Source organism: Gopherus flavomarginatus, chromosome 20 (genome assembly GCF_025201925.1).
Source record: "Gopherus flavomarginatus isolate rGopFla2 chromosome 20, rGopFla2.mat.asm, whole genome shotgun sequence".
NCBI classification, from domain to species: domain Eukaryota; kingdom Metazoa; phylum Chordata; order Testudines; family Testudinidae; genus Gopherus; species Gopherus flavomarginatus.
In genome coordinates, this window is record NC_066636.1 from 25,481,506 (window position 1) to 25,494,059 (window position 12,554).

Below are 12,554 nucleotides of genomic sequence, written 5' to 3' on the forward strand. Positions count from 1 at the left end.
CAACCCTAACATTGGCATTTCTTTGCTCCTAGTACTATATAAACACAAAGTAAGAGAGAATCCTGCTCCAAAGAACTTAATTCACCTCATCCACATACCATGGGCCCAGATTCATGTACAATAACAGACTGTCCCAGAAATAATACAAGCAACAGCCCCTTTTCCCTTCCATGGCTACCAAAAAGGCAAGGTGAATTCTTTGAGAAATCTGAAATGTCCAGATAAAGTGTCCAATTAGTAAATAAGATTATAGATAAGAGTAAAGACTAGATGACTATATAGATCTATAACCATCACATAAGAACAGCCATACTGGGTCAGATGAATGATACATCTAACCCAGTATCCTGTCTTTCAATAGTGGCCAATCCTAGATGCTTCAGAGGGAATGAACAGAACAGGTAATCATCATGATCCTTCCCCATCACGAACAAAGGGGATTCATTTGAAGAATAACAAAAGGGACATTTAAACTGACCACAAGCAGATAGTGCATTTTCCCATTACAATATGCAGCTGTGGTCCATTCTGTGGCTCATGCATCCCAAGAATTCCCACATAACTTAGGAGAAACCACAGAGCCCCTCAACCCTGTTAAATACAGGCTCCGCTGTCAAAGGGCCAATCTCAACTCCACCAACAAATTGCTGACCATACTATTGAGCAGTCCCCCACAAAAAGTCCCATAAAATCTGCCTCTATGCAAGAAAGTAAGAACTCCAGCCCTTCAAAATAAAACAATCCACTAGGTTAACATGCTCCCACTCCTTCACAAACATGAGTAAAATCCCCTTGCCAAATAGGCCCAACAGACTAAGATCCCTTCCCACTTGTTCAAACACAGGTTTAGCTGCATCATTGGTTATCTTGCAGATAGCAGATGACTTCAGGGAACTCAGAAGCATACTGAAGAAGAATGTCCAAATTAACTTCTCTGTGACCCCTCTTGTCTCATGAGCAAAGGAATACAGAAGGCAGAAGATTCTGAAAGAGAATCACTGGCTAAGTGAGCGATGTAGGGTGGAGGGTTTGGATTTGTGAAATATTGGTCCACCTTTATGCTGACAGACAGATGTATAGTTTGGATGGCCTCCAACTCAGCAGAAGGGGGACCAATCTTCTTGGGGACAGGCTGTCTAGAGTAGAGTAGTTAAACTAATAACAAAGAGGGAGGGTAAAACAAGGGAAGATATGAGCACTTAGCACAACAACAATTGAGATGATGAGAACATAATTAATCAAGGAACCTAAGGACATGAAGAGAAGAAATTATTTAATTGCCTATAAACCAAAGCTAGGAACCTGGGCAACAAACAAGAGGAAAAGGAATTGTTCATTTATGAGTATAAATTTGATCTAGTTAGTTATTGAAACTTGGTGGGATGATTCTGAGTGGAATGTCAAAATCAGTTGTTATAACTTTGCAAAGTCCACAATTTTGCATGCATTTTGAGTATGCAATTAGTACTGCACTAACATTAAATGCCTGTACAATGTAAAAGGCTGAAGTGACTGGACTTGGACTTTCTATAGCAGTTGTGTTAAAACTGTTAGTCTTCTGAATTTTATATTGCACCGGTCACGTTTTATTTTTTAAATGAATGTAATATAGTTGCAGCAAAATGTCTGGTTATCAAAAAAATTAGTAGGCATAACATAATACTGGAGCGTTTATATATCATTCCAGCAATTTTTTCTTAAACAAATGGGTCTACCCTGGCTTTTCCAAACTGCTGCTATTAATAAAGGTCCATTATTACTTTTCTGTGATATTCCATGTCTTGTCCTCAACTCAGCTGCAGTTATTTTACCTCTGTGTTTGGCACGGGTACAACCACTGCTGGAATACTATGTCCAGTTCTGGTGTCCACAACTCAAGAAGAATGTTGATCAACTGGAGAGGGTTCAGAGAAGAGCCAGGAGAATGATTAAAGGATTAGAAAACAAGACTTACAGTGGTAGACTCAAAAAACTCAATCTGTTTGGCTTAAGAAAGAGAAGGTGACCTGATTACAGTCTATAAGTACCTATATGGGGAAAAAAAAATTGATAATGGGCTCGTGAATCTAGCAGAGAAAGGTATAACATGATCCAAGGGTTGGAAGTAGAAGCTAGACAAACTTAGGCTGAAAATAGGGCATACATTTTTAACAGTAAGAGTAATTAACCATTGGAACAACTTATCAAGCACGGTGGTAGAGTTTCCATCACTGACACTTTTTAAAACAAGACTTTTTCTAAAAGATATGGTTAGGCATGATTTTGGGAAAGTTCTATGGCCTGTGTTATATAGCAGGTCAGACTAGATTATCATAATGGTTCCTTCTGGGTTTGGAATCTATGAACTGTTAGGGAATCAACCTTCCAATCACAATATTTCCTGACTCCTGACTGCCCTATTCACCCATGTTCGAATATAGGCCTGACCATGAACAGTCACCCCTCCTCCAAACACAGGCTTGATCCTCATGGATCTCCTAGTTACTTACACTGCCCTATCACCATGGTGCCTGAGCACCTCAAATATTTAAAAAAAAAAGAGAAAATCTCTCTCCCACGCACTTTCCAACAATAGGAGAAATAGTCTGATCAGTTCATTTTTTTAAACGTATGTGTTGTGAGCCTGTCTCTCTGTGCACAAAAAGCTTATTGAGGGAAAGCCTGGCCTAAGATGGGTTGTGCATGGAGTTCTGTGGTCACTTTATCTACTGCAGGAGAGTTCATAGACTAAGGGTATATCTACATCTACAATTTTGCAGCGCTGGTTGTTACAGCTGTATTAGTACAGCTGTATAGGGCCAGCGCTGCAGAGTGGCCACACTTACAGCAACCAGCGCTGCAAGTGGTGTTAGATGTGGCCACACTGCAGCGCTGTTGGGCGGCTTCAAGGGGGGTTCGGGGAAAGCGAGAGCAAACCGGAGAAGGAGACCAGCTTCGCCGCGGTTTGCTCTCGCGTTCCCCGAACCCCCCTGCAAACCGCAGGGAAGGAGACCTGCTTGCACAGGGGTTCGGGGAACGCGAGAGCAAACCGGGGAAGGAGACCAGCTTCGCCGCGGTTTGCTCTCACGTTCCCCGAACCACCCTGCAAACCGCAGGGAAGGAGACCTGCTTGCTCGGGGAACGCGAGAGCAAACCGGAGAAGGAGACCAGCTTCGCCGCGGTTTGCTCTCCCGTTCCCCGAACCCCCCCTGCAAACCGCAGGGAAGGAGACCTGCTTGCTCGGGGGTTCGGGGAACGCGAGAGCAAACCGGGGAAGGAGACCAGCTTCGCCGCGGTTTGCTCTCGCGTTCCCCGAACCACCCTGCAAACCGCAGGGAAGGAGACCTGCTTGCACGGGGGTTCGGGGAACGCGAGAGCAAACCGGGGAAGGAGACCAGCTTCGCCGCGGTTTGCTATCGCGTTCCCGGAACCACCCAGCAAACCGCAGGGAAGGAGACCTGCTTGCTCGGGGTTCGGGGAACGCGAGAGCAAACCGGGGAAGGAGACCAGCTTGATTACCAGAGGCTTCCTCAGGTATGCTGGGATACCTGCTTATTCCACGGAGGTCAAGAAAAGCGCTGGTAAGTGTCTACACTTGATTACCAGCGCTGGATCCTCTACACCCGAGACAAAACGGGAGTACGGCCAGCGCTGCAAACAGGGAGTTGCAGCGCTGGTGATGCCCTGCAGATGTGTACACCTCCTAAGTTGCAGCGCTGTAACCCCCTCACCAGCGCTGCAACTTTGTGATGTAGACAAGCCCTAAGTCTACCTCCAGTGCAAGTTGAGTTTCTAAGGCATGAGCTTTGCCTATCAGTCTGCCACCCAGTCCCCTTCAAACACGTGTCCTACTGTCAGGATCCCACTCTCTGCATCTCAAATACAAGGCACAAAGTCAAGTATTCCACACCTCGCCCTGGCCTGTCAGGATTTCCATCTCCCTTGCCCAAAGCACAAACATCTCTGCTAGTGATCTTACACTTGAAACACAGGGCTTCCCAACAGAAATGCCCATCTCCAACACAAAACTGATTGGCAGGAATTCTCTTCCATGTTTAAATACAGGCACAACCATCATGGATCCTTGGCATCCAAATGTCCTACTTTCAGAGAACCTTGTCCCTCAAACACAGGCAAGACTGTCAGTGATTCCCCCAGCCCCTTTCTATGTTATGCAGGAATTCAGGCTAGATGATCAAATGATGTCTTCTATCCATAAAATGTATGAGTTTACCAATCCCAAATATAAAATCAGTTTGTCAGAAAGCCCCTCACATCTCTGTCTAAAACACAGGATAAACTGTTAGGGTTTCCCTAGCCACCAACCACAGGCTTAAGGAGGGGACATCCCCATCTAAACACTGGCTGAAATGTCAGAGAATTTCCTGCCCCTTCCCCGCAATCACAATCTTGCTGGGAACCTTCCCCTTCCCAAACACAGGCTGACTTTCAGGGGTTCCCCTTGTCAACTCAAACAGATCAGATTGCCTGGGATTAATCCTGCCAACCTAAACACAGGTTAGCATGTCAGGTAGCCACCTCTCTTATCCCTTTTGATACAGGCTGGTCCAGGGATTTCTCTCCACAGAAACACACAGATATACGGAAAAGCAGCAAAGAGTCCTGTAGCACCTTATAGACTAACAGACGTATTGGAGCATGAGCTTTTGTGGGTGAATACCCACTTCGTCGGATGCAGATATATGGAGCTGTCATGGACCCACCCCCTCTCCACTCATGGAACTGACTGACTGAGGTTCCCCACACTCACCCTTCACCCAGAGTCAGGAACATCATCAGTGATCTCTTTCCTCCCAAACATGACTCCCAAATGTAGGCCTTATCAAGACTCCTCACAGGCCTCGAGGGGTATTTCTACACAGCTGCTGGGAGCAAGCCTCCCAGCCCAGGTAGACACACTTAGACATACTTGTGCTAGCATGCAAACAACAGTGTGGATGCTGCAGCTCGAGCTGGAGTTTAGGTTCTCAAGTCGATGGGGTTGAGAGACCAAACCACAACAGCCACACTGTAATTTTTCGTGCACTAGCTCAAGCTCTGTTAGCGAAAACATGTCTTCCTAGGCTGGGAGGCTAGCTCTGAGCTACAGTGTAGACATACTGAAAGTCAATGATCCCTGATCCCTCCAAACATAGACCTATCAAGGATTCCTCACCCTCACCCTAAACACAGGCCTGTAAGGGATCTCCCCTGCAAATACAGACCCATCAGGGATTTCACTCCCCCACATACTCCGAACACAGCATTTCCCAATCCAAGGTCATGCCCCCAGGAAGAGTCAGACTAATGCAATGAGGACACAGAACAGATGAGAAGAACTGGATGACTCTGAATCTGACTACTGATCCTTCTCAATAAAAACACGTGGCTGTGGGCATTTCTGTGAAAAGCACTTGCTTTCCACCCCTACTACCAAAGGCCTCCTAATTAAACTGAATGGCCACAGGAAGAGCTAATTGGCCTAAATGCTCTCACACAAGCCTGATTACTGAAGAACTCCCTGCTTCCTAACACACAAGCCAGGTTGTGATGGAGTCCCCTCTCTCAAGGCACAGGGCTCTCAGTGATCTCCCCCTTCCCACAATGCACTGGGGGTGAGGCTGGCTGTCAGGGATCCCCCCGCCCCAAGGCACAGGACTGGCAGTCACAGATGACCTCCTCACCCACCCCAAGACTCAGGCATGGCTGTCAGGGATCTCCCTCATTCCCTCAAAGCAGGTACCCCAGCTGTCAGGAATCTCTCTCACCTACCAGGCACACCCGACCAGCCTATCAGGATATCCGCCCTCCTAGGCATGGGACCTCAGCTGTCAGGGATATTCCTCCCCACCCCACACCAGGTAGGGGCCCCGGCTGCCAGGGATACCCCTCCCCCTCCACCAGGCAGGGGCTCCGGCCGTCAGGGATCTCTCCCCGTCCAGCTCCCGCAGGCACGGGCCCCCGCCGTCAGGGATCTCCCGGCCCCTCCCCCAGCTCCCGCAGGCACGGGCCCCGGCTGTCAGGGATTCCCGCCCCCCCGCCCCCGCCGCAGGCACGGGCCCCGGCCGTCCGGGATGTCCCGTCCCGCCCCCCCGCCGCAGGCACGGGCCCCGGCTGTCAGGGATTCCCGCCCCCCCCCCCCCCCGCCGCAGGCACGGGCCCCGGCTGTCAGGGATTCCCGCCCCCCCCCCCCCCGCCGCAGGCACGGGCCACGGCTGTCAGGGATTCCCGCCCCCCCGCCCCCGCCGCAGGCACGGGCCCCGGCCGTCCGGGATGTCCCGTCCCGCCCCCCCGCCGCAGGCACGGGCCCCGGCTGTCAGGGATTCCCGCCCCCCCCCCCCCCGCCGCAGGCACGGGCCCCGGCTGTCAGGGATTCCCGCCCCCCCCCCCCCGCCGCAGGCACGGGCCACGGCTGTCAGGGATTCCCGCCCCCCCCCCCCCCGCCGCAGGCACGGGCCACGGCTGTCAGGGATTCCCGCCCCCCCCCCCGCCGCAGGCACGGGCCACGGCTGTCAGGGATTCCCGCCCCCGCCCCCCGCCGCAGGCACGGGCCACGGCTGTCAGGGATTCCCGCCCCCCCGCCGCAGGCACGGGCCACGGCTGTCAGGGATTCCCGCCCCCCCCCCCCGCCGCAGGCACGGGCCCCGGCTGTCAGGGATCCCCGCGCCTCTTCTCCGCCCCCACACAGGCCTAGCTGTCAGGGATCCCCCCCGCCTCTCGCCCGCCCCCAGGCACGGGCCTGGCTGTCAAGAGATTCCCCGTACGTATCCAAGGCCCAGGAGAAGGGGCTGGCGAGGGCCCGGGCGTCGCATGCGTGTGCTGTTGAGCACCATGTTTATCGGGGACAGGGTGGGGCGGTACTCCTAACGCGGACCCCCTGCCCAGGCTCCCCTCCCCCCGGTCTCCGGGCCTGTGGAGGCTCCGGTCCCCGCCCGGCCCAGCCCGACACGACCCCCTCCTCACCGTGTCAGCGACAATACGGCCAAGGCCGGGGCCGCGTTCCTCCGCGCCGCATCCTCCCGGCCGCCCTCAGGGACGGGGCCAGGGCGGGACCCGGACCAGCCCGCCGCCGCTTCAGCCCCTTCTCAGAGAGCCGAAGCAGCGAAACCAAAATGGCGGCGGCAGCGACAGCTCCTGCCTCAGCTCGAGCGAGCGCCTCATGCCCCGCCCTCTTCGCCTCTGTCCACGCCCCCAGCAGACACACCTCCTGGTTTGCTCGGCCCCGCCTCCTCTGCAGATCTCATTCCCTTCCCGGGCTGGGGGGAGGCTGAGGGCGGGTTTAACCTGCTGGGGGTGGGGCGCAGAGAACCCTGTTCCCCGTCTCCGCGCGTTATTCTTCGCCTTGCTCGTTTGTCCTCTCAGAGCATCCGTAGTAAGCAGATCCCTGCATTACTTCCTTTTCTTCCTCTGTAAGATGGCGGCGCCCAGGGGCGCGGTGGGAGCGGTCTAGTGGCTTATGCGGAGTTCCCATCTGCTGGTGAGGCCTCGCGAGGTCCTGGGCTTGGGCGACCGAGAGAGGCCCTCCGGCACGCGGGCAGCTGTATCCCGTCGTGACCCCGCGTTTAGGGAGGGGCTGGGGATGCAGTGTGTAGCCGCCCTGGAGAGTAGGGTCCCAACAGAGCTCGGCTGTCATGGCCCAGCTCGCAGCAGCGCCCCGGCGTGACGGGGGAGTGCTGGGTCTCCGAGGTTTCAGAGGCCTCAGCCATGTGCCCTCGAAAGTTCCGGGAGAGGGAGCCAAAAACACCCATCGGGACAATGGAGCTGTGACCCGAGGCACCCTGCAGGCTAGTGGCTTGGGGGATAGGGCCCCAAGTTTAACGCCCTCTACCCCGGCCCTCACTCGTGGTGTCTTCTGCTTTTGTCCTCATTTATATTTGTTTCCTCCCTACAGGCTCTTCCCTTTGCTATGACCTCTTCTCTATTTCCCCCACCCAATAGTGTGGCCCTTTGGAGTCTCACTGGATCCCAGCTTGGCTTTACCTCACAGTGCTGAACGTTGTTTGGCACAGCTGCCACTTCTCCATTATATTTGGCTCCTAATGTGTCTTCCTTGGGGGGAAGGGATAGCTCAGGGGTTTGAACATTGGCCTGCTAAACCCAGGGTTGTGAGTTCAGTCCTTGAGAGGGCCATTTGGGGATTGGTGGTGCTTTGAGCAGGGGGTTGGACCAGATCTTCTGAGGTCCCTTCCAACCCTAATAATATATGGTTCTTGTTGCCCTCTCAGTAATTTCCACCTTTTCCCTCCAAATGCCATGAAACCTTTGGGTCCCAGTATCCCTTTGCCACTCTTCTGAAGGGGCCTTCACCCCAAATTTGAAAGCCTCAGATTTTAGTGTTGTGAAGAACCTTCACAATGTGGCTGATTCTGATGCTATTCATAACAGAGACGTCAATGGTTCTGCTCAGTGATTCCCAAGCGGCTATTAAGCAAAAACTAACCAGTATCTTCAGTTCTTGCTGCTGCTTTTGGGTCCTCTGTGGGCAGCAGTGATATTGATAGTCTGATCACACTGTGCTGCAACCTGCAAAAGCTCTGAATAGACTTAAACACTGGGGAAAGATGAAGCTATAGTAGGATCGGGAATAGCAGTTTGGCAGAACTGTCAGCTTTTTCACTTTCCTTGCCTTCTGGGTAGATTGGGACCACCATTTTTCACAGCAGTCTGAGACTATTTTTAGTTCTTTGCGTATTAGATACCTGAAACCTTTGTTTGTCCATGTGGGGTATCGTGAGAGGGAGGGATTGATGGTACACATTAGAAGAGTATGGTAGAGATATTTGGGGAAGAGCAGAGGGAGAGCATATGTGAGCAGGGTAGAGAAAACAGTGGAGGAGAGAGAAGATTCAATATGTGAATCTGCCATAGAGGGTGTGTGGCTTCTCCTGCCATATCATTTCATTTTGGGGTTCTTGAATCTGGTGGTAAATATACTGGTACTAAACATCCACTTTTTAATACTTATGAAGAAACTTGTTTTTCAGATTAATGTAGGGAGAGAGACACCAGATTAGGGTTTCTCTGAGGTGGAGATGCTTGTATGTGTAACCTTCATGGAGTTTTCACTGGTAAATTAATTGTGTGGCTGAGATGCCTCCAAAATTGCTTGCTGTTTACTTTTTAAAATGACTATTCACAAGCTATTTCAAAATAATGTGCAAACTTTAACAGTGAGGGTAACTAACCATAGGAACAATTTATCTACTAACATGGTTGATTCTCCATCACTTGAAGTCTTTAAATCAAGATTAGATATCTTTCTAAAAGATATGTAATAGTTCAAATAGAAGTTGTGGGTTTGATGCAGAAATTATTGGTGAATTTCTTTGGTTTTTCTCATACAGGAGGTCAGAATAGATAGTCAGAATGGTCCCTTCTGGCCTTGAATTCTATGACTCAATAAGCTGCCTCTTGCTCTCCAGAACCAGCAGTAGTTGGTGTTGGTGAAGGGCCTTGTAATGATCTTCAGTGACACCCCCCTCCCACACTCATGTATATGGTGGTTCAAAGTTATGCTTGGTTTGAGATGGATTCTCCATGACTTGAGGAGGCTTCCAAGTAACACAGTTGATGCTGCTGTTCTGAAAGTATTCTCAAAAGACTGAATTCAGATTTCTTTAGTGGCAGAATGTGAGTGGCATCCTGGATTGTTTTTGAACTTAGTCCTTATTTTAATAAGACCAGGCACAAGTTAGCGAAATATCTGTTATAATAGAGAAGTTCATGACTCCTAGACAAAGGGGTTAAACTCTTGTGAAAAGTTGAATTACTCCTTTCTGTTCCTCACCAATGTCTTGTTATCCTTCTATGTGCTGGCACTGGAGAGTAGAATGAACTAAGAATTTCAGCAAGTTTTTTTAATGTGGCAAAACTAAAACTTGCTCTTTTAAATTTGTTTCTTATGGATTGCTCAGTGTGAGATCAGAGGATCTCTTTACAAGGCTAATGTCATCCTTCCTTAAGTGTTCAGTTATTTTCCTTCCTCCTCAGCATAATGAGAATTCCAGATACAATTCCATCCAGTTAGTAACCTTTGTCTTCTTTCATAAATTAGCTTTTGTGTTTCTTCTGTGCAGAAGCTGTTAACTACAGGAAGATCAATTGGTTCCTGAAAGTCATCCACTCCTGAAAGGTTAGTAGCTTGCTTTAAATGTATTCTATAATAACTTCTCACAAGTGAAATTTTTTTTTAAATCCGTTAATTTTATGTTGTGTTCTAATATGCTCTTTAGGATAGTGCTATGAAGACAGCCATGAGCACAAGTACCCTGATTAAATTGATTTTTTGGACCCTCTGTTCTTGCCTCAATCTGTCTGTTGTGCATTTTGCTGCTTTTCCTTCTGTCATGGTAACCAAAGCTGACTGTTGAGCAGCAGACTCTGACAGATGGAGGAGCAGGAGCGAATTGAGAAGCTTTCTGTGTCTTAGTGTTGTCTTGCATGATTCCTGCTTCATAATATCTAGTAATATTAAACTGACTTCTCTTATTCAGAAGGAGGATCACCTTTTGATTCTTCCTGTTAAAATCACAAGGAAAGGGGAATATCCATTCCTCAATATAGCTGAGCACAAGACAGAGGCTTTCAGTCGTTAAAGCTACTTATCAAGTATGGTGCTTATTGCATCTAATGGAGAAGGGTATTTTGCAGAGATATTTGCAACTGCTATGCTGTCCCCCAAGGCAGTGCTGCTGTTTTAATAACATGCTTTACTGCTGTGAAGCACATACACACCACCTAATGCTTTGTCGGAATCTTATTGGTCTATTTAATGGTAAGCTCTTTGGGCAGGAACAGTTTGTCCTATGTTGGGTATAGTTGGCACTAAACAAAAATCATATTTCCCAAAGTTCTTCACCTTGGGATTTGGGAGATGCTTACATGTAAAGTTTTTGTATGATATTTGACATACTTTTAGCTAACTTTTGGAAGAGCGTTGACATAGGATTCTGAGTAAAGGAAAACCAATTGTTTGCAAGTAGTTCTAAAGCCAGAAGGAGACCATGCAAAGTTTGTTTTCACACTCATTGATGTAAGAAATACTTTATGCCCATCTGGATACATGGTTAACCTGACTTCATTTATTCTTTTTGGAGGACTCTAGGATTCTCTTCATGGAACAGGCTCACAGCATGACTGATGAGGGAGAAGCTGGAGGAAGAGCTCTGTGTAAGCTCGAAAGCTTGTGTCTCTCACCAGTGAAGTTGGTTCAATTAAAGATATTACCTCCCTCACCTTCTCTCGCTAATATTCTGGGACCAGCAGGGCTACAAGAACACTGTATACACCATGGCTGATGACAGTTCCTAAGACACGCATTTGAGAACTTGATAGGAGAGATCAGATATTGTGAATTGCTGAGAGTAAACTCCACTCTTGTCTCTGCAGGGATAATGCTGAGAAGCGTGAAAGGAGTGATCTGCCAAGGGCCCAAGGTGAGTCCTGCGCTGGCTCTGTGAAGTATCCCCTTTGCTGGATCTCTGTCTTGGGATCTGGAATGATTGTCACTAAAGGTCTATTTTTTTCACATTGTACTGCGTAATATAAATCATTTTGAAAACAGAAAATCTGCTGGATTTGCAATAAAGGCATCCTTTCTCAAGATCATTGAGCAGCACTACTCTTGATAAGAAGATCCACTACTGATGATGGCCTTGATTCTTTACTGTGCCTCCTGAGGGGGTATGGCCCAAGAAGTGGGGGGTAAAGATGGGGCAAAGATGGCTTTTATATGTTCTTTACACCTCTGGGCTTGGCTGCAGGCCTATCTGTCCCCACTTATGGATCATCCTCTAGCCCAAAGTAGCTGAAGTGCAGAGTAATGTGGTCCTGTTCTGGCCTGCCCCGCCCCTATCCTGGGGACTGTGTTGGAAGTAGAATCTTGGGGTTATCTTAATGACCTTATGCTTGCTAGGGGAACTCTTTCTGCTCTGGTCTTTGTCCCTGGGGACCAATTAAACTGGCTCTATGGCCCCTTTATGGCCAACAGCAGCACAATAGTGAGGACCTTTCTCTTCCAAAAGATTTTACCTTCAGAGTAACAGCCTTTTGCATGTCAGTCTAGTCTAGTCATGTGACTACCTTCCTGCAGCTCTTATGGCCTTTAAATCTCAAATGTCCAGTGACTGAGGTATGTAACTTCAGCTGTCAGCAAACCTGCAACCCTAAATTGTTCCAAGTGGCCAGGAAGCAGGCTCCCAGCTTCTGAATGCAAATGGATTATAACAGCCGCTCATCTTGCCTATTTTCAAGCTGTAAAGTTATTTGTGCATTTATGGGTTTAATTGTAGGATTTTTGCCCACTTGTGTGTAAACTAGGAATTTAAAAGCCAGGGCTGGATTGAAGCATAGAGACTTTAGGCCCATGTCAAGGTCCCCATCTTCTGGAACCATGTTACATCAGACTCTAAACTGTATTTTGAAAAAAAGTAAGGGCTTGTCGACATGCAGTTTTTGTACCAGTTGAACTGCTTGAAACCAGTATAGTTAAAACAAGCAATACTCCCCTTGTGTGGATGCAGTTATACTCATATAAAGGTACCTTCATACCAACAGACTCATCCATATTAGGCAGT

At 49.0% G+C, this 12,554-nt stretch overlaps 2 protein-coding genes across 8 annotated transcripts in view; one reads left to right on the forward strand and one right to left on the reverse strand.

Annotated features, from left to right (window-relative positions):
- Positions 1–7,130, reverse strand: part of ASH1L (ASH1 like histone lysine methyltransferase) — a 170,435-nt gene extending 163,305 nt beyond the window's left edge. For 3 of the 4 annotated variants that reach the window (XM_050930026.1, XM_050930027.1, XM_050930028.1), the window contains exon 1: positions 6,943–7,130. The gene's annotated coding sequence lies outside the window, so the exon portion shown is untranslated. The remainder of the gene's footprint in view (positions 1–6,942) is intronic. The other variant, XM_050930024.1, reaches the window with a different exon arrangement.
- A 206-nt stretch (positions 7,131–7,336) lies between these two features.
- DAP3 (death associated protein 3) overlaps positions 7,337–12,554 on the forward strand; it is a 31,455-nt gene continuing 26,237 nt past the window's right edge. The window contains exons 1-3 of one of the 4 annotated variants that reach the window (XM_050930106.1): positions 7,337–7,456; positions 10,056–10,111; positions 11,368–11,414. In XM_050930106.1, coding sequence (XP_050786063.1) covers positions 11,373–11,414 — 42 coding nt within the window. In that variant the 5' untranslated portion in view covers positions 7,337–7,456; positions 10,056–10,111; positions 11,368–11,372. The remainder of the gene's footprint in view (positions 7,457–10,055; positions 10,112–11,367; positions 11,415–12,554) is intronic. The other 3 variants (XM_050930108.1, XM_050930107.1, XM_050930105.1) reach the window with 3 other exon arrangements.